At 43.0% G+C, this 20,893-nt stretch overlaps 1 protein-coding gene across 3 annotated transcripts in view; it reads left to right on the top strand.

The window, feature by feature from the left end:
- The window catches only part of LOC147123159 (protein sel-1 homolog 3-like), a 96,416-nt gene that overhangs the window by 6,816 nt on the left and 68,707 nt on the right, over nt 1-20,893 (top strand). For all 3 annotated transcript variants that reach the window (XM_085968077.1, XM_085968068.1, XM_085968063.1), the window contains exons 2-8: nt 2,982-3,546; nt 6,916-7,042; nt 7,453-7,574; nt 11,633-11,748; nt 11,990-12,048; nt 13,567-13,699; nt 19,939-20,074. In XM_085968077.1, coding sequence (XP_085824203.1) covers nt 2,982-3,546; nt 6,916-7,042; nt 7,453-7,574; nt 11,633-11,748; nt 11,990-12,048; nt 13,567-13,699; nt 19,939-20,074 — 1,258 coding nt within the window. The remainder of the gene's footprint in view (nt 1-2,981; nt 3,547-6,915; nt 7,043-7,452; nt 7,575-11,632; nt 11,749-11,989; nt 12,049-13,566; nt 13,700-19,938; nt 20,075-20,893) is intronic.

Raw genomic sequence — 20,893 nt, 5'->3', positions numbered from 1 at the left:
TCTCGGCATCCTCCTCACAGCACACACACCCACCCAGCTTTGTGTCGTGTATATGTATATGAATGCGAGTCCTTCATTTTTCTTTATTGGTGAGTAAGATGCACTATTCATGAATAAAGGGATGGGCATGTGATCTGCTCTGGGTCTGATATAATGATGCTTTTAAAAGTGTATTGTCACTTGAAAAAAGATTAGAAACCTTTTCATTTTGCTTAAAAGCAAGCATTGCAGATGCAATTTAATGCTGACAAGTATAAAGCACTGCACAAAGGAAGGGAAAATGTTCACTACACGTATTCCATTAATGGTGTAGCAATAGCTATGGGTGAAGTTGAAAAAAAATTAAGGGTCTTAATAGGGGCCTTCAACATGTCCAACTACTGTAGAGTGGTTGAAGTCATGTCCCCAAAAAGCTGACTATTCCCCTATAGATTGGCGGCTATGAGGTGCATGAGAGCAGGTCGAGTGATTTATTTCTCCTCCCTTCCTCTGGGAAAGTACCATGGTGCATAAGTTCCTGAGACCAGGGAGGACTGTGTATGACAGACTGCTGGGGGAGGGGCTGGATTTTGGGCAGAATCCAAATCTGTCAAGGTTGCATCCCTTTTTCACCCTGCCAGAAATACATAGAAATTACAACATCGAAATAGGCAATTTGGCCCAACCAGCCAATGTTGGTGTTTACCCTCCACGCAAGTAAATAGTTCTAATCATAAACTATTACTCACCCTGTTCCCATATCCCTTCAGCCCCTTTTCCTTCATCCACCCATCCAATCTAATTTTGACTATTAAAATAGGCCCGGAATTTATGGTTGTAATGACGACAAAACTGTCAGTGTGCACTGTCATTACTCTGTGAAACCGACAGCAACTTCTGGCGTCTGCACATGCACATTTAAATGCGGAAATCCAGACGTTGCTGTCATTGATGTCCCACTTCTCCACAGGGTGCACTGTTGAAGTCTTCGCAGATGGAAATCTTACAAATCACTTGAACTGATGTGAACTTCCACTTTTAACGCTGTAATCTTGCTGTAAAAAACCTGAAAAAATTAAGCTTTGTTGAGTGAGATGTAACTGGGTTTCTAACGACATACTAAGTCAAAATTACTGCTGAACAACCTCTCTGGCCCAGAAAAACTAATTTTATATCTGTGGAATTTCAAATTTCTCCATTATGATACAATTTCCCATAGATTTTTAAAATAATAAAGAGTTTTTTTAAATTTGTTTGATATTTCAGCTTCTACCTTAATCCCATGTGTATGTCCCAATCTTTATTTAGCTCTCTGTAAAATGATTAAAAAGTGAAGGATAATCAGTACTTTTTACTTCCTGGTTTGCTGCCTGTGAGAATTCTTCAATGTGATTGGCTGCACAGTCTGCTTGATGACATCACTGTTGCTGGATGCTGGAGATCCCCTATACAGGGTGCCAGAATGAAATGAACATCAGACAGGTGAAATTCGCGCTACAGAGATCGCTAGATCTTTGTAGGCAACTTTCTTTGAGGTCATCGGCAAACAGGAGTAGACTATTGAGCCCCTCGAGCCTGTTCCGCCAGTCAGTGAGATCATGGCTGATCTGTGCCCTAACTCCATATACCCACCTTTAGCCCATATCCCTTAATACCTTTGGTTAACAAAAAGCTGTCAATCTCAGGTTTAAAATTAACAATTGATCTAGCATCAATTGCTGTTTGCAGAAGAGAGTTCCAAACTTCTACCACCCTTTGTGTCTAAAAGTATTTCCTAATTTCACTCCTGAACGATCTGGCTCTAATTTTTAGACTATGCCCCCTAGTCCTAGACTCCCCAACCAGCAGAAATTGTTTCTCTCTATCTATCTGATCTGTTCCCCTTAAAATCTTGAAAACTTCAATCAGATCACCCCTTAACCTTCTAAATTCTAGGGGATACAACACTAATCTCCTTGTAATTCAACCCTTGGAGTCCAGGTATCATTCTGGTAAACCTATGCTGCACTCCTTCCAAGGCCAGTACATCATTCCTAAGGTGTGGTGCCCAGAACTGCTCACAGTACTCAAGATGTGGTCTAACCAGGGCTTTGTACAGCTGCAGCATAACTTCTACCCCCTTGTATTCTGGTCCTCTAAATATAAAGGCCAGCATTCCATTAGCCTGTTTGATTATTTTCTGTACCTGTTCATAACATTTTAGTGATCAATGTACTTGGATCCCCAAGTCTGGACCTCCACTGTTTTTAGCTATTCACCATTTAGAAAGTACCCTGTTCTATCCTTTTTAGGTCCAAAGTGGATGACCTCACATTTGCCGACATTGAAATTCATTTGTCACAGTTTTGCCCATTCACTTAATCTATCGATATCCCTTTGTAATTTTATGCTTTCATCTACACTGCCTACAATGCCGCCTATCTTTGTGTCATCGGCAAACTTGGATACATGGCTTTCTATGCCATAATCTAAGTCATTAATAAATACTGTGAATAGTTGAGACCCCAACACAGATCCCTGTGGGACACCACTAGTCACATCCTACCAATTCGAGTACCTGCCCATTATCCCTACTCTTTGTGTCCTGCCGCTCAGCCAATTTCCTAAGCAGGTCAATAGTTTGCTTTCAATTCCATGGGCTTCTACCTTCGTTATCAGTCTCTCTCTTTTATATGGGCCTTTATCAAACGCCTTCTGGAAGTCCATATAAATAACATCCAGAGACATTCCCCTGTCCACTACTTTAGTCACCTCCTCAAAAAACTCAATCAGGTTTCTCAGGCATGACCTACCTTTCACAAATCCATGCTGACTCACTCTGATCAGCTGAAAACTTTCGAGGTGTTCAGTCACCCTATCCTTAATTTCCCAACAACAGATGTTAGGCTAACTGGTCTATAATTTCCTGGTTTCACTCTCTCATCATAAAAATATTAAACAATATTCATATTGTTCAGATGCTGAATTTAATAGAAATTTGTTTATTGTGAATTTTTTTTCAGATGCCAGCACCTTTATACAGTACAAAAACAACACAAACTACAGCTGTGTTGCAATCTTTGACAAACAGAGAGTTTAAAGATATCATTCGATTCATTAATATGACTGACATGGTAGTGCCCGACTACAAACTTTCTATTGAATATTTATGCTCTGAACCTAGTATTGTTGGTGTTGAGGTGATAGTTTCAACCAATGTCAAAATTGGTGTCACTGTTTACAAGAAACGATGGATATGTGAGAAACATCTTCATACCTTGAGGAATCGGACTCTGTGGGTGAGATTTCCAAGCATCATGTTATACAGACCCGATTATTTGATTAAACGTTCTATTGTCATAAGCAATGTAATATTAAGAGCTTGGATTATAAATACTGATTTTGGAGCTTATGAACGTCATAATGCAACTGTTTATGAACAAGCTGTGACTAGAACCTACAAATTACTGGAGACATTCAACCCTTTTGAAAGGCCTTACAAAGATCACAAAGAATGCCTTCAGTGGGACACAGAGAAGATACAAACAATAAAAGATATGCAAATACCCCAGTGTTTGCTTGAAAATGGTACGTGCATTTTATTTGCTTACTTAATTGAAGTAGAAATTTCATTATAGAAGGAAACCATTTGGCCCATTGTGCCTGTGCTAATGTTGGCTCCACATAAAAGTTGCCTATTCTAATCCCATATCTTTGTTTTTTCCCCATACCTTTTTTTTTTCTCGTGTTTTATCAAATTCTCTCTAAAATGTTGAGATATACTCAGCTTCAATAGTCACTTGTGGTGATATAGTTATTATAAACAATTAAACAAAATGAATTATTCCCAGGAATTCCAATTTAATCAAAGTAATTTTACAACAATTACAAACTAATTAACACAATTGGAATACCTCAGATGTGCTCACATATTATTGAATTCACATCTTTGCTGTTCACATGATTATTTTAGCTCTCAACTTTGCACTATCCAGATAAGAAAGTTCTGTACATAATAAGCGTTGGCAAATTTTAATTTTATCACATACATCGGAGGAGATTTTTGTCTTCACCGCCGGGCGGTAATCTGGTGGAACGGATCGCCGCCCGTTACAGAACCTGCCTGATTTTCATTCCGTCAGATTACTGCCAAAGATGACTAAGGTGACAAAGATGAATATCTACACCACTCTTAAAATATTTTCGGGCTCTGTAATTATTTGTATGAAATGAATCCTTTTATTATGGTAATTTTGTACCATGCAAAAATTGCTTAGAGGCCTTGTTCCATTGGAAATATTCCAAACTTTTAAATTGAGTTTGAAGAACAGAGGGAGACTTTAAATTATCATAGAAAGTTTCAAACTGCAGATTCTTATTTCTGATGTTTTTATACACTTGTTCAATCTGGTAGATTGCTAACTGTGATCAACATTATGCACGTTAAGTATGTTCCGGATTAGGTGAATGGAAGATACGATTTCTCTCCCCTCTTCAAGTAATCAGATTTTATCCCGTTGGTGCTACAAGTTTGGGTTTACATAGAAACATTTTTTCTTGGATTTACCTACATAAATGTCACTGGAGTCCAAACGTAATTCACTGTGTGAAATACTGAGATGTTTTGATGGTATGATGTGATGCTCTAGCAAGGTTACCATGTCTTTCTTTCTCAGTTGTACTCAGTGGTAATGAAAAAAATCTTGTCCCCTACAATCTGGAATTTAAAAAAATCTATTCACGGATTTACATCAATTAAGAGTTGTCAATTACCTTTACTTGCGGCAATCTGCGAGATTAAATGTAGTGTTATTCACTCCTTCTCACTCACTTTGAATTGGTCGATGTTAAACTCCAATCAGAATTTACAGGCTGAAACAACTCAAATATTATTTACAATTAAATAGAATAATGAAGTACAAAGGTTCAGCAAACATAAAGAGTAATAATATGAAACATAAATACAATGAGAAAGGACTATAATGAGTTAATTATCCCTTGTAAGAAATATCTTTGGATATAAACAGAAAGCTTTTTTAGTTTTTAGAGAAACAAAGCCTTGGTTACTGGAAAGATTGTATTTTCAATGTAATGCCTTCCCGAAGAAGGGAATTAAAAGTAAGCCTTCTATCTGATTTTCCATCAGAAGGTACAAAAATTCCAGTACTTTTTTAGTGCCCTATATTTAACCACTCAATTTGTTTGAAGTTGAGTTGTCAGAGAATTTAATAATATTCTAATTCATAAAAAGAAAAGGCACAATCAATACAAATGTATTCATATGCAAGTGGGTTCATCTCATTCTATAGGAATGTACAGTTTGGTCTGTGAAGATTCACTTAGTACACTCATTTCTAGACATTCACAATGGATAGACCATAACTTCATTCAGCTCACAGAAAACCATTATGATTCATATTGAAGGAGCTATTAGCTAATCAATGAAGCCATGTGATCTATTATTAACAGGCGTCCAATGGCAGCAGCCATTGTCTGAACTAGAAGTAAAATAAGATAAGAAAAGTTCACACATTTGTAACAGTTGATTAATCTAATGCAGCAACATGCTTTGCAGAGAGAATTAATGGCCTGGATTTGGCTGTCAGCGGCAACGTGATGGCGCTTGCCGCTGACCTCGCTAATCTCTATGGCGTCGATTTCACCTCTCCCAACATTAATTTGAATCTAATGCCAAGTCCAGCATCCAGCAACAGTGATGTCATCAAACTAGCTAAGCAGCCAATCACATTGAAGAATTCTCAAAGACAGCAAACCAGGAAGTAAAAAGCAGATTTTATCCTTCACTTTTTAATCATTTTACAGAGAGCAAAATAAAGATTGTGACATACACATGGGATTAAGGTAGAAGCTGGACTATTATAAACAAACTTAAAAAATGTATTATTGAAAACCATGGTATTTTTATCATAATAGAAAAAATTGACATTCCACAAATATAAAATGAGTTTTTCAGGGCCAGCACGCTTATTATGCAGAAATTATGACTTAGTACGCCATTAAAAACCTAGTTACACCTCATTCAACAAGGCTTAACTTTCTGGGGGGGGGTTTTAAGAACGATATTCCAGTGTAAAAGCTTAAGTTCTTGTCAGTTCAGTGATTTCAATTGATTGCCTGCTGTGGGGAGTTCAACAGCACGCCCTGTGGAGGAACAGGAATGACTGACAACAACTTCTGGATCTCCACGTTTAACTGCGCATGTGCATACTCCAGAAGTTGCTGTCAGATTCACAATTGTAATGACGGCGAATGCTGACAGTTTCGCTGTCATTGCAACTGCAAATTCTGGACCATTGCAACATCTGCTAAGATTCTTTTAAATCACTGTTGAGCTGGTTTGATGATCCACAGCTGTTCGCGTAAATTACAAACGCAAATTGTACAATAATTTATTCCTCTTTGATTTAAAAAATGCTGCAGATCAACACTTGACAATTTTATTTTTAAATTGCTCCCCTGTTATTTCCAAATACCATATTCCGCCACATGGAGTAGTTGAAGCGAGTAGCATAGATGCTATGTAATTTGTTCAGATCACTGTGTGAATAGGAAATAACAACAGAAAATGCTGGAAAAACTCAGCAGGTCAGGCAACATCCGTGGAGAGAAATTTGAGTTGACGTTTCGGGTCGAACCCTTTCGGATTTCCAACATCTGCGGTATTTTGCTATCGTACTGTGTGAATAGGACCTGCATTGCAAAACAAGCTTTTAATGCAATGATTTGATTTTAATTATTAAGTGTCACGAATCATCACCAGATCTTTCAGCTCAGTTTGAATTTTCTTTCTGTATGATTATATTGAATCCAGTTTCAGGTCAGGTTTTTTCCCCTCTGGCAAATAGATTAAGTTTTAATGGAGCTCTTCTATATCAACAGATTACTGCACCTTGAATATCTTTACATATAGTTATTAACTTTTTTTCTTTTTCCTAGATGTTGTGGACCTACTTCGTTTTCCATTTGCATCAACAGGTTTGAATTTTGGAGTAATGAAAAAGCTAAAAAAATTTAATAACCTGGAAATGGAAGTGGCAACTAAACAACTTGTCAATAATCCAAGGTATGCCCAGCAGCTCCGAATATTCCAAATTATATACTTGTGGATATTCATTGTTGGGAGCAGGGTTTATGATACGTACTTTTAATATCCTCTTTACCTACATCAAAAACTAACACAAAGTCTCTTTGTAGTTTAGTACTGTTCAACAATCATTGCAGATTAGCTCTGCTAATTTAAATTTAAACAAAGCAGAAAATGTGCACAACAATGGATGTTTTGAATGGAACTATATAACAAGGTGCCAGACACAGGCAAATACACATAATAAAGCAGACACGTACTGTAGGTACATTTTAAGTTGTTGCGTGTGATTTTTTTCTTAGAGTAGGCTATATATATGCTCAACGTTATTTGTAGAATTTTCGTGTCATGTGACGTAATCAGATTATTTCTTCAAAATTGTCTGATAGGTTTACTGTATCAATCTGGATTTATGTACTCCATGGGTGTAAACGGCATCTCTGTGGGATCTTCCATCACATCAATGAAAAACAGATCTATGGCACCCCGTTGCTGTTTCTAACTCAAAGTGGTAAGGCGAGATTCTAAAATTGGCAGATGCCCTTAACCACAGCAATCATAGTGCTATGTTGGAGGGGAATTGCTGCTTTCAGGTTTCTCTCTGGTGAGTAGGAGACTGTGAGGGTACAGGAGGAAAAGTTGTTGGAAGCACTGTACCGCCTATTTTGCAACAGATAGGAATGGAATGAGGAGAAGATGCTGCAGATGAGGAGCACAGAGGAAAGATGATGTCAGAGGAAGGAATGGTCAACTGTATCAAAAACTGGAGAAGATGAGGAGGAATAGCACACCATGGTTGCTCTGCTTTCGATGTCTTTGTTGACTTTACACCCCAGTTTTGGTGCTGTAGAAACCTAGACTGGAGCAACTAAACAGAGAGTAGAGGATGAAGTGGGCATGGAGTCGGACAACAATGACTCATTTGAGGACTTAATATAGGAAGATGAGATTGAAGATGGGATGGTAGTTTGAGAGGACAAAGGGGTTGGTAGGAGACTTTTTAAGAAGTGCGGTGGTGACAGCAGGTTTCAAACGTGGGGGAGCATGGTCCAAGGAAAGGGATAGATTGATGATGATGCTGAGAATTGGAGTGAGGAGAGAGAATTCAAGTTGATGGCAGGGTGGGGCACAGCTGTATTAGGAGGCATCTTAGGAGCAGGTGATGGATTTTAGAGAGGAAATTAATCGAATGAGAACTGAGAGAGAGGAATCATCGAATGATACAGCACAGAAGGACGCCATTTGACCCATCATGACTGTGCCGGCCCTTTGAAAGAGCTATCCAAGTAGTCCCACTCCCCTGCTCTTTCCCCATAGCCCTTCAAAGTTTTCCCCTTCAAGCATTTATTCAATTCCCTTTTAAAAGTTATTATTGAATCTGCTTCCACCAGCCTTGCAGGCAGTGCATTCCAGATCATAACAACTTACTGTGTAATTTTTATTTCCTTATGCCGCCTCTGGTTCTTTTGGCAATTACCTTAAATCTGTGGCTTCTGGTTACCGACCCTTCTGCCACTGGAAACAATTTCTCCTAATTTATTCTATCAAAACCCTTCATGATTTTCAACACCTCTATCAAATCTCTGGTTAACCTTCTCTACTCTAAGGGGAATGACCCCAGTGTTTCTAGTCTCTCCATGTGACTGAAGTCTTTCATCCCTGGTACCATTCTAGTAAATCTCCAGTTGGGGCCTAACCTGTGTTTTATAAAGTTTTAGCATAACTTCCTTGCTTTTGTACTCTATGCCTCTATTGTTAAAGCCAAGGATCCTGTATGTCTTTTAATAGCTTTCTCAGCTGGTCCTGCCTCCTTCAAAGTATGTACACCCCAGGTCTCTTTGTTACTGCACCCCTTTTAAAATTTACCATTTAGTTTATATTGCCTCTCCTCAATCTTCCTACCAAAATGAATCACTTCATACTTCTCTGCGTTAAATGTTATCTGCCATGTGTCTTCCCATTTCACCAATCTGTTTATATCCTCCTGAAGTCTGTTACTGTTGGGGTAAAAGAGAAGTCTTCCCTCCTCTCAAGCAGACCCCCTGAGATAAGGGGTCAACACTTGCCCTATAGCAACCACGAATTCACCAGACGGACACCTTGGATAAGTTTCACGATCTTTATTCAAGCATATGCAGGGGGAAAATCTCAGTCTCATCCCAGAGAAAGGATTCTTCTGCCGAGTATCAAATACGTACAGCAATTATACCCTAACTTGAGGCATACACCCCTCGTGCGCACCCCTTCTACGATCATTGATTGGTGTACAGAATAGGCGAAGGGCTGTGTCCATTCGTTGCCCCCTATCAGGGAGGTTGCTGAATGGTTCACGGAAACCCATCTTTACAGCATTCGCGGGCTAAATTATCTGTTTCTACTCTGGCCATGAGGTGCTTACCTCATCCCATGAGAATCTGTTTGTCCTGCCTTATCTTAAGCAAGGACAAAAGACAAGCTTGTTAGCCTTACAGTTCCTGTCTTATCTAGGTCCTACATTCCTAAGGAAGGATAGGAGACAAACTTATCAGCCTTATTTTTTCTTCTAACTTTAATTCTAAGAAGTCTTTTTTATCCCCTTACAGTTACTATCCTCCTCACTTTATGCAACATTTCTGAGTTTTTTTGTCATCTGCAAACTTTGAAAGTATGCCTTGTATACCCAAGTCCAGGTCATTAATATATATCAAAAAGAGCAGTGGTCCTAATTCTGCCCACTGGGGGAACACTTCTATGCACTTCCCTCCAGTCTGAAAAACAACTGTTCACCACTACTCTCTGCTTTCTGTCGCTTAGCCAATTTCGTATCCACACAGCCACATCCACACACCTTTTAATCCCATGGGCTTCAATTTTTCAATTATGTGGTACTTTATCAAATGCTTTTTGAAACTCCATATACACAACATCCACCGTACTACCCTCATCAAGCCTCTCCGTTATTTCATTGAAGAACTCAATTAAGTTTATCAAAGGTGATTTGCATTTAACACATCCGTGCTGAAAGGGAAACTACAGAATACCTTGGGATGGGGAAGCTAGGATGGAAGAGTTGGAAGCAGCTGGGTAGATTAGTTTTGGAGAAGTCCATGAGCACCTTTCATGTCAGAGGCAAGGAGAGAGGGGGCTAATGGAATGTGTCAACTTGAACTGGCTGTGGCATTTTGAGACATTTTGCACAACATGTAATATAAAACTGCAAAAGTAGTTCAAATTTATCCCCTTTTGATCTTGAATTGACATGATAGTTGAAGTGGGCACTGTAGTATTTGCACTATATGCATGCGTTAATGTGCAATGACAAGCTGTAATAGAAAAGAGACATTTGAATTGTTCATGTCCTCCAGTTTGATCCTGAAGTAGTAAAAGATTTTGTCTGAGAAACGGATAGGTGATGCAACTTGAAGTGATCAAGCCAGATCTGGCACTGGGCAAAGAGCCTGTCCTTGACCAATGTGCATTGAAGTCTGCTGCCTTTGGATTTGAGGTTGTAAAGGTGGCTGTTGTATTGTGGAGAATGAGGCAGGGACAAAGCAGTCATTGAGCAGGTCAGCAGAGACATGAATGCCCTGGTGTATGTCTGATTAGCAGGGCAGAAGTTGACATTTCGAGAGGACGTTCGTGAGGGACCCAGAGCTTAGCTTTTTTTTTGGTCAGAGGGTTAGGGTAAAGAAAGATTTGCATTAGCATCATATCATGTTCCTGAGAAATATTTCAAAATGCTTCACATAAATTACTTTTCATATATGTAGTCACTGTTATTATGTAAATAAGTGTGGCATCTAATTCACACAGCAAAATTCCATGAACAGTAATAAGGCAACTGAGCAGTTAATCTATTTTTGACAATGTTGGTTGAGGAAGTAATATTGTCCTGCTTCCTGCGGGAATACTGACTTGGGATTTTTAACGTCCACCTGAACAGGGAGTAGCAGCCACAGTTTAATGTTGTCAGGGATGCTGTCTTTCAGATAAGATAGTAGTCCCCCAGTACTGTGTTTAAGTGTCAAATTATGTGCTCAGGTCCTGGAGTAAGATTTAAACCCACAACCTTCTGACTCCGAGGTGAGAACGAGAGTAAGGAGAGAAAGATCTTGCATTTCTATGGAACCTTCCACATTCTCATGATGTTCCAAAGCATTTTACAGCCACTGAATTACTTTTGAAGTGTCAGCACTGTTGTTCTGTGGCCAAACACGGTGGTTAGTTTGCACATAGCAAGGTCTCACAAACAACAGGACACCGGAGGAACTTGACCCTATAACTTCAGAAAGAGGCAAGAGTGCATTGGAAGTGGTCAAGGGAATGTGGATAGTGAGAGAGATGAGGACGTGGTCAGAAATGGTTTTAGAGCAGAGAAGCCTCACATGATGAAGAAGCCAGGGGGGGTGTCCATCGGTGTAGGTGGAAAATAAAAACGACATTGACTTTCCAGTTTTTTTTTCTTCTGAGTAGACCCCTCAGTTGATAGGTCAGCATTTTAAAAAAATTCTATGAGGCACATGTTTACCCACATGATGTTTAAGCTCCATTAAGTGCTAGTAACTCTGTGATGTTGTGATTTTCCTTTAGGTGATATTCACTTTCAGATGGCGCTGTCCTCGGGAAAATACATTGCTGGAAAGTCGAATTTCAAATTGTCATTGAGGCAATGGTATCGATTGGATCTCACCATGCAAGACAGAAGGGTAATTAATGTGTTTTTTAAAAAATAATATGCATCTATGCTAATAAGATTGTTTCTGTCTTTTGAATAAAAAAATATTTTATTTCCATCCCTCCTACAAGAAAAAATAACATTTCTACTTAACAAAGCAACTGGCTGAGCTATTCTACTTAATTACCAACTTAACAACTAATTCTGTGTGAAAATGTTTGTGAATGACAATCTTCAATAACACTGTTCTGCTTATTCAACTTTTTTTATAGATGACTTTGTCAGTCAGCTATGGAGAAAAACTGCAAACCAGAGAAGATGCATTTTATGTGTAAGTTAAACTAAAATATATAGTTAGAAAGTATTTTACGACTTAATTTGCTGATTGTCTTTAGTTTCCAAAACAATACATTATGGTGAGCATATCTATGATAACCTGAGAAATGCAAAGATGTGCATGAATGCCATTTCCTTATTGAATCTGACACCTATCTTTTGTCTCAATTGTGGTTCAGTGGTAGCTATCTCATCTCTGAGTCAGGAGGTTGTGGGTTCAGTCCCTCTCCAGACAATTGAGCACATAACTTTGAGAAGGTGGTGGTGGGTGTTCTCCTTGAACTGCTGCAGTCCTTGTTCTGATTGTGCCCCCACAATGGTGTTAGATAGGGAATTCCAGGATTTTGACCCAGTGACACTGAAGGAATGGTAAATATGTCCAAGTTAGGATGATGCGCGATTTGGAGGGAAACTTGGAAGTGATGGAATTCTCATGACATTGCTGCTCTTGACTTTCTCAGTGTTAGAGGCCACAAGGGAGGGAGGTGTTGTCGAAGTAACTGCAATGCAACCTGAAAATCGCTAAAAATATCTCACTTTTAAAAAACAAACTTTCAATTGGAAAGGTTTTACAATCAACCAATGCACTAAACAGACCAAATAGTGCATTATCTCTAAAAAAAAAAAAAAAAAAATCAAAATAAATGCAGTAATTTTAACAATTATGTTATGAACCTTGTAAAGGTTGAATTTACTATGATGACAGTCACCCATCCACTGCACTCAGTGTGGAGGATGCATTTTGGTCCAGAAGCATTAATGAGTCCCAGACATCCAAAAGAATGGACAGGTCTTGGCTGGATCCCCAGAGAAGTAGACCACTTGTCAGATTCTGAGGTAGGCGTCCACCTCTAAACCAGTAAGAGCCCAGTACAATGCTGTAAAAGGAAGAGAAAGATAGCAGAGAGAAAAAAAAGGGAAATCCCTGAAGGCCGGCCTACACCCTTACGAGGTAAAATAGAACTCACACAGCCTGAACCCACCATTCCAACCACAAAAAATCCCTAATTCATTTGGGGTCCAGTATGTGAGTAAATTTAAACATGACGTGGTAAGTGTAACATGCTTGGAATGAAAAAGGTGACTTCGGACTTATGGTCCCAAAGCTCTCCTTTGCTTGGGTTTTCCTTGCCTCATATCTGGGTCTGTTGTAGACTAATTGATAGAGATTGATTGCTATGATTAGTCAACAACTCCACTATCATTACATCATATGACCACCAGGATGGTAGAAGGCAAACTAGATGGACCATGGTTTTCTATTGTCTATAAATGCCTATGTTCCTATGACAACACAGGGAGACCACGATTAGGAGTCAACCATCTTTATTCTTCCATTTCAAATAAAGTTAAATAGTAACTTGCTGGGGAAACTTGTATTCTATAAATTCTGTGCATGGGGCTTCTTTATTATGCATCCGGTTAATACAGTATGAATTACAGGATCGTTTTAATCCCCTTTTCTGCAGAATGATGCAAGAGTCACTAGTCTTTAAATCCTGTTCTTTTCCAGCTACCCTGGAGATGTTCATCACAATGATACAGCTGGATACTTTGTACTTGGAGGCAGCAGCCATGTACGGGGTTTTGAAGGATTCATTGGTCCTGTGAAGTTTTACCGGGTTAGAGCCCTAAAGGGCCAAGAGGTAAATTTCAGACTCCATGCACATTAATGCACCCACAAAAATGTGTGATGTTTACTGCCTCCACCAAAATGTTTGGACTAGTTTGTTTACTGTCACTCATCTCAGTTGTGAACACTCAGATGTTGGACAGATGCACGTCTAACCTCACTTATATTACAGAACTGCTTCAAGAATATTGTGGAGTAGAAACTAGAGAAACCGACAAAGCTACAGTTCAAGGCTGTTGAACCTTCACTCATGGGTTTCACAGGCCTGTTCAGACCAGTGATTAGAAAACCAGGTTGTTGGTCTGTATGGGTGGACAGATACATGGAGCTGAATTTTAATGGGGAAGGCAGGTTGGGAGCGGGGGATCTCTGAAGCGGTCGGGAAACCCGGGAGAATGGGTTTCCTGCAGGCCCTGCTGAATTTAAAGGCAGGGCCTGATTTGCATGGGAAGTCTGTTTCCCACCTGCAGTCAGCAGGATTGAGAGGCTGACTGGCTCCGGGCAGGTAGGCCTGCAGCACTAGGCCACAGAGAGAAGAGAGGGAGGGATTGCGTGGGGGCCGGGGAGCATTCAGAGGAACGGGTGGGGGGGGCGATCACAACTGGATCGGGGGCCAGGGAGTGACCAGAGGTGCAGGGTGTGTGGGGGGGTGGTGGTGGTCGTAACAGGATTGAGGACCAGGGAGCAGCCAGAGGAGTGGTGTATGGCGGGAGGTCGCAATAGGATCAGAGGCCGAGGAGCAGGCGAAGGAGCAGGCGGCGGGGGGAATGTTGCAACAGGATCAAAACTCTTACAGGGCTAGACAGGGTAGATGTTTTCCCTGGCTGGGGAGTCTAGAACCAGGGGTCACAGTCTCAGAATAAGGGGCCGGCCATTTAGGACTGAGATAAGGAGAAATTTCTTCACTCAGAGGGTGGTGAATCTTTGGAATTCTCTACCCCAGAGGGCTGTGGCGGCTCAGTCATTGAGTATATTCAAGACAGAGATCGATAGATTTTTGGATATTAAGGGAAACAAGGGATATGGGGATAGTGCAGGAAAGTGAAGTTGAGGTAGAAGATCAGCCATGATCTTATTGAATGGCGGAGCAGGCTCGAAGGGACAAATGGCCTACTCCTGCTCCTATTTCTTATGTTCTTATGTTTTGCTCAGTGTTCAAGTCAGAGGATTACAAAGTGCCCAAGAGCAAAGTGAAACACTGTTCCTGAAGTTTGTGTTTAGCTTGACTAGAGCATTTGAGGTGGCCAAATATAAAATGGTCGAATTGGAAACTTGTGAGTGAATTGAATTGGTCTGTTTTTATTTCGGCCATTCACAGCTTTCACCTTATCTCATTTTACCATTTTAGTCTTATTTTGAACCAGGTAGCGATTTATTCCACCTAAACACTCGGGTGTGATAGCACAACAGCATAAGCACGCTGCAGTTCACAAATCTCTTATTTTATTTTGGTGTATTTGAAACATAGTAACTATATTGGATTTAATAATTTTCTTAGGAGCTCTGTTTATTCATTTTCAGACATTTATACATTAGATTTAGCAGAAGAACAAGGGTTTACTGGGAAAGGAACTTTTTTTTTAATGAGTATGAAAGTTTGCTAAACTGATGGTGTTGTCAGCACATTGAAGGGTAGGTTCCAGGCAGCACGACGACAGTTTTTTGTACAAAACCAATAATGTGTTTAATATTTGAGAAGAATGCCATCCATTCATTCATTGTTGTATTCTACCAGAAGACCCCATCTTCCTTACTGTCAGACAGTGGATGCTACATTTGCTGTGTTCGATGTGCATTTTGATGCCGAGCCAGTTTCTGTGTCAGAACTCTGAATAATGATAGTAATTGAAGGAAGTTAGTGGTGGGGTGGGGGTGGAAGAGAGGGGGAGGAATAAAGAGGACTAGACAGCTTGGGAAATCAGTGCCTCAGATGTATTACACCCCTCCCTAACAAGCAACCAGGAGATTCGACTGATGGAACAAATATATCTCGGGCTTTACAGGTATTCAATCAGCTGGGTCCATAATATGTTTAGAGAAGGCATTCTGATTATTTGAGAACACAACAAAATTCACTGGGAATCATTTTCTTAAAATAAATTGTGATAAGTTTATAAAATTTATTCATCCTGAAAATCTCATACAGTAAATGTTTCTCTCTTCCTCCCTCCCCCACCACCTTCATCATCTTCTATATCTATCTATATATATAAATCGGTACTTCTGTCTGTCTGTCTGTCATCGCGTGTGCGTCTGTCGGGTATGCGCTCGAAAGTTACAGGGCGTACCTACGTGCGCGTTACCTCCAAAGAAAGCTTACGCTTCCGAGACGGTTTTAAGCATATTTACGTTTCGGCCGGGCTAAAATCGCGCCCGCGGTATCCCAAAAACCTTAACATTCCACATTAGCATCTCATTATCCGCTCATTAGCGACAGAGTGACCTCGAGCTCGACCAATCGTACGCCGGGTTGCTGGCGTGTGCCGCCGGGCCAATCGGTGCGTGTGTGGCCGGGCCTTATCGTTCTGAACCGAGGTGAGTCGCCGCCATCTTGATTCCAAACTTTTCCTTTCTTTTTCCTGCTTTCTGCGTCTTTAAAAAAAACGTTGCTTTTAAAACACATATTGTTTTTTAAAAAAATGATTTAGAAACAAATTAACTTATCTAATCTCATTAATTTTCCTACCTTTCCCCGTTTTTCCAGGTAGGCCTCGAAGCCTCGGCTTTTCCTTCGCACCCACGCCCGAGCTAGGCACCTCCCGGCCCCACTCGAAGGCTGGAGGGCCGAGCCTCAGCCCAGCGCTGCTAGGGTGCGCGCGCAGCAGGAGCTGAGACGCGGCGTCTCTCTCTGGCTCGGCCGGGGGGCGGGGCTTGCTGAGCGTCAAGCGTCACCCTGGCAACCGGCCCCCCGGCCGTCTCGCACAGCCGCAATCGGCGGTCTTCACCTGGGGGGGGGGGGCGCGACCCTCGGGGGGGGGGGGCCCGCCAAGCGTCACCCTGGCAACCGGCCCCCCGGCCGTCTCGCACAGCTGCAATCGGCGGTCTTCACCTCGGGGGGGGGGGGCGCGACCCTCGGGGGGGGGGGGCGCGACCCTCGGGGGGGGCCGCGACCCTCGGGGGGCCCCCCGCCCTCCCCCCTTCCCTTCCCCCCCTCCCCCCTTCCCTTCCCCCCCTTCCCCCCCTCCCCATCCCCCCCTTCCCCCCTCCCCCCTTCCCTTTCCCCCCCCTCCCCTTCCCTTCCCTCCCCCTCCCCCCTTCCCTTCCCCCCCTTCCCTTCCCCCCCGCCCTCCCTTCCCCCCCTCCCCCCCAGTCGCTCTCTCTCTCTCTCTCTTCCAACAACAACATGCCCTTGAAAAAGCCTCTGCACTGCCGGGCACTTCAGCTAGTATCTATATAAAGCGGTTTGTCTCTCTGTCTGTCTGTCCGCTATACAATCAAAAGTTATAGAGCGTACCTACACATATGTTATATCAAAAGAAAGCTTATCATTAGGGGAGTCTAATAGGCGTATTTACTTTTTGGTCAGACAAAAATTGTTCAGACAGTATACAAAAAAGGTTCAAAAAACGGCAACATTCCGCTCATTAGCGTTGAGTGACGTGATGGTTGACCAATCGTACAGGGGATTAACCTGATGGTTGACCAATCGGTGCGTCACGGGGAGCGTTTCATTGCGTGTGTGGGCAGGCCTAATCCTTCTGAGCTGAGGTGAGTGGCCGCCATCTTGATTCCTAGCTATTCATTTCTTTTTCCCACTTTCTGCGCGTTTATTTTCAAATCTAGATTTCCAGCAAAAGAAAAGTTGCTTTTAAAACACAATTAAATTGTTTTTAAAAAAAAGTTAATTAATTTGTCAATATTTTCTCTAACCTCATTCATTTTCCTACCTTTCACCCTTTTTTTTCCCTCTTGACTCGCTACCTCCGCCGGGCGCCGCAACCTTCCAGGGTTACCCCGCCTGCAGGCCTCGAAGCCTCGGCCTCTCCTCCCCAGCCATGCCCGAGCTAGGCACCTCCCGTCCCGCTCAACAAGCGGCCCGCGATCACCACCATCTTTGTAAAGGCTGGCGGGGCGGGGCGGGCCTGAGCCGAGCATAGCCACCGCCGCTATCTTTGTAAAGGCTGGCGGGGCGGTACGGAGCTCCGCGGAGCCATCGCCGGCGCTGGGCTCGGGTGCTTTGTGGCCTGCGGCCGAACGGCGGCTGCGGAGCTCGGGCTGCCCGGGGCGCTGGGCTCGGCTGGGCCATGTCAGTGCGGGTGCCCAAGGCCCCGGGGCCTAGCCTTCTCCAACCGCCGCAGGCAGCGCAACTCTCAACACTGGCAGAGGGGAGAGAGTCTGCTGGCTCCCCCCTCCCTTTCTCCCCTCCCTTTCCCCCCCTCCCCCCTCCTCCCCCCTTTCCCCCCTCCTGTCTCCCCTCTCCCCTTCCCCCCACCCCTTTCCCCCCACCCCTTTCCCCCCACCCCTTTCCCCCCCACCCCTTTCCCCCCCACCCCTTTCCCCCCCACCCCTTTCCCCCCCATCCCTTTCCCCCACACCCCTTTCCCCCACACCCCTTTCCCCCACACCCCTTTCTCTCCTTCCCTCTCTCCTTCCCTCTCTCCCCATCTCTCTCTGTCTCTCTCTCCCTCTCTGTCTCTCTCTCCCTCTCTCTCTGTCTCTCTCTCATTCCCTCTCTCTCTCCTTCGCTCTCTGTCTCCTTCCCTCTCTCTCTCCTTCCCTCTCTCTCCTTCCCCCCCTCTCTCTGTCTGGCACAGAGTTCTTGAGTTCCCTCGGCACCGCCGGGCACTCCAGCTAGTATATAATAAAAGGATACTTCTGTCTGTCTGTCTGTCTGTCCGGGCATCACTCAAAAGTTATAGAGCGTACCTACACATATGTTATATCAAAGGAAAGCTTATGATTAGGGGAGTCTACTAGGCATCTTTACTTTTTTGTCAGACAAAAATTGTTCGGACAGTAGACAAAAAACAAAAAAATCCGCTCATTTGCGGTTGACCAATCCTACCACTCATTAGCGTTGAGTAACGTGATGGTTGACCAATCCTACAGTTCAGTGACCTGCTGGTTGACCAATCGGTGCGTCACGGGGGGCGTTTCATGGTGTTTGTGGGCGGGGCCTAATCCTTCAAACTGCCATTACTGAGGTGAGTGGCGGCCATTGCAGACCGGCCGGGCCTGAAGCTTAAAAAAATTCTCTTTCTCTCTCTCCTTCCCCCCCTCTCTCTTTCTCTCTCCTCTTCCCTCTCTTCTTCCCTCTCTCTCTCTCCCTTCCCTCTCTCTCTCTCTCCTTCCCCCTCTCTCTCTTGCCGTGAGTGCGGGACCGGGAAAACCGGGGCTTTCACACGAGCCGTCCCCGACCGATATCGGACACGGGAGTCCGGAGCGAAAGGCATTCCACTGCCGCCTGGCCAACTGGGTCCAAAGGCCCGCCGTGTTAACCATGAGGAACCCTGGGCTCGCTTCGGAGCGATGGGCACCCGGACTCCCGGTGTCGGATATGCTCCGTTCTGGTACCGTGGTGAGTCGGAGGGAGAGGAGAGGGAGAGGGGAGGGAGGGAGGGAGAGAGAGAGAGGGAGGGAGAGAGAGCGGGGAGAGAGGGGCAGGGAGGGAGAGGGGCAGGGGGGAGAGAGGGGCAGGGGGAGAGAGGGGGCGGGGGAGAGAGGGGGCGGGAGAGAGAGGGGGGGCGGGAGAGAGAGGGGGGAGGGAGAGAGAGAGGGTGAGGGAACTTCCCGCCGACCTCACAAAATGCCGGCCACTCTTCTTCACTCACAGTCTCTCTCTCTCTCCCCCACCAGTCTCTCTCTCTCTCTCCCCCCCCCAGTCTCTCTCTTCTCCCCCTAGTCTCTCTCTCTCTCTCTTCCCCCCAGTCTCTCTCTCCCCCCCAGTCTCTCTCTTGTCCCCCCAGTCTCTCTCTCAATCCCCGGGCCTCTCTTCCCCCCAGGTCTCTCTCTCTCTCTCTCTCTTTCCCTCTCTCTCTCTCTCTCCTTCCCACATAGACAGACAGACAGACAAACTCATTTATATATATATAAAAATTATTTCTACTTTTTTCATAACAACATGCCCTCAAAAAACCCTCGGCACCGCCAGGCACTCCAGCTAGTTATTAAATAAAATGGTACAACATTATAAAATAAACCACACGTGCAAGTAGGCAAGGGATTTATGCACCATCAGTAGCCATTTATTTTTGTTTTTAAACACAAGTTCAACTGCCTGTATTTAAAATAATTTCTTTCTCATGTTTGCAGATTTCAAATCCTCTTGTAATTGATCATAAATTCCATGAACATATTGAACAGTACTATAAAAAATGCAAATACCTCAATACACTAATCATGAAGTATTTCCAGACCCTTGGATTACACAAGAAAATACAGCAAATGAGTAAGTAAACTAAAGTTTATGAACCTTATCAGCAAATGAAATGATATTGCCTTCTGTGTATGCAAAAGCAATTAGCAGTCGTCATTGTGACTATAGAATCCGAATGCAGAGAAAATCATGAGCTAATTAAAGGTTGTGATGGGAAGCTAATGATTTACTCAATTGGTTGTTATGGATTCTAATGAAGTACCTCGCAAGGAACCTTAACACAGAAGACACATGCATAAAATTAAATGTTCAGTAAACTTCCCTTCACAATTTATTTTTGAGTTTATAAGCCTAAGGTAATTAAAGCTTTCTGGGCCAGATGAAGGCAGCAGATGTTTTAGAGTAATTCTCTCACTTGGGTTTTGCTAATGGTGCTGCAACAGTGCTGTTGCATTTTTGGATCTTTTCTGTCTTTTTTACTGTAGGTACTTCAGCTTCTGTATTTTTAGATTACTGTCATGGGTGAATTATAGGTCTCTGGTTTTGAGAGCACTCTCACTGGCCCTGATATATGAGCAAATTTTTGATAGCTATTCACTGTTTTGACACAGGAAAACTCGGCATCAAATGCACATCTAACACTGCATGCGTATCATTCTGACAGGACAACGATCATAAAAACCTTTGTAACTTTAGCTACTGGGTCGATTCAGTGCCTCCACAGGAAGTTTCTTCCATCGTTGAAAAGCAGCAGTGTATAAGAACATAAGAAGCAGGAGTAGGCCATACGGCCCCTCGGGCCTGCTCCGCCATTCAATAGGATCATGGTTGATCCGAACCTAGACTCACGTCCACTTCCCTGCCCGCTCCCCGTAACCCCTAATTCCCTTA

This window comes from Somniosus microcephalus, chromosome 2 (assembly GCF_052327205.1).
Source record: "Somniosus microcephalus isolate GS21.2 chromosome 2, FLI_Smic_1.0, whole genome shotgun sequence".
Lineage (NCBI taxonomy): Eukaryota > Metazoa > Chordata > Chondrichthyes > Squaliformes > Somniosidae > Somniosus > Somniosus microcephalus.
This window is presented reverse-complemented; position numbering and strand designations above follow the sequence as displayed.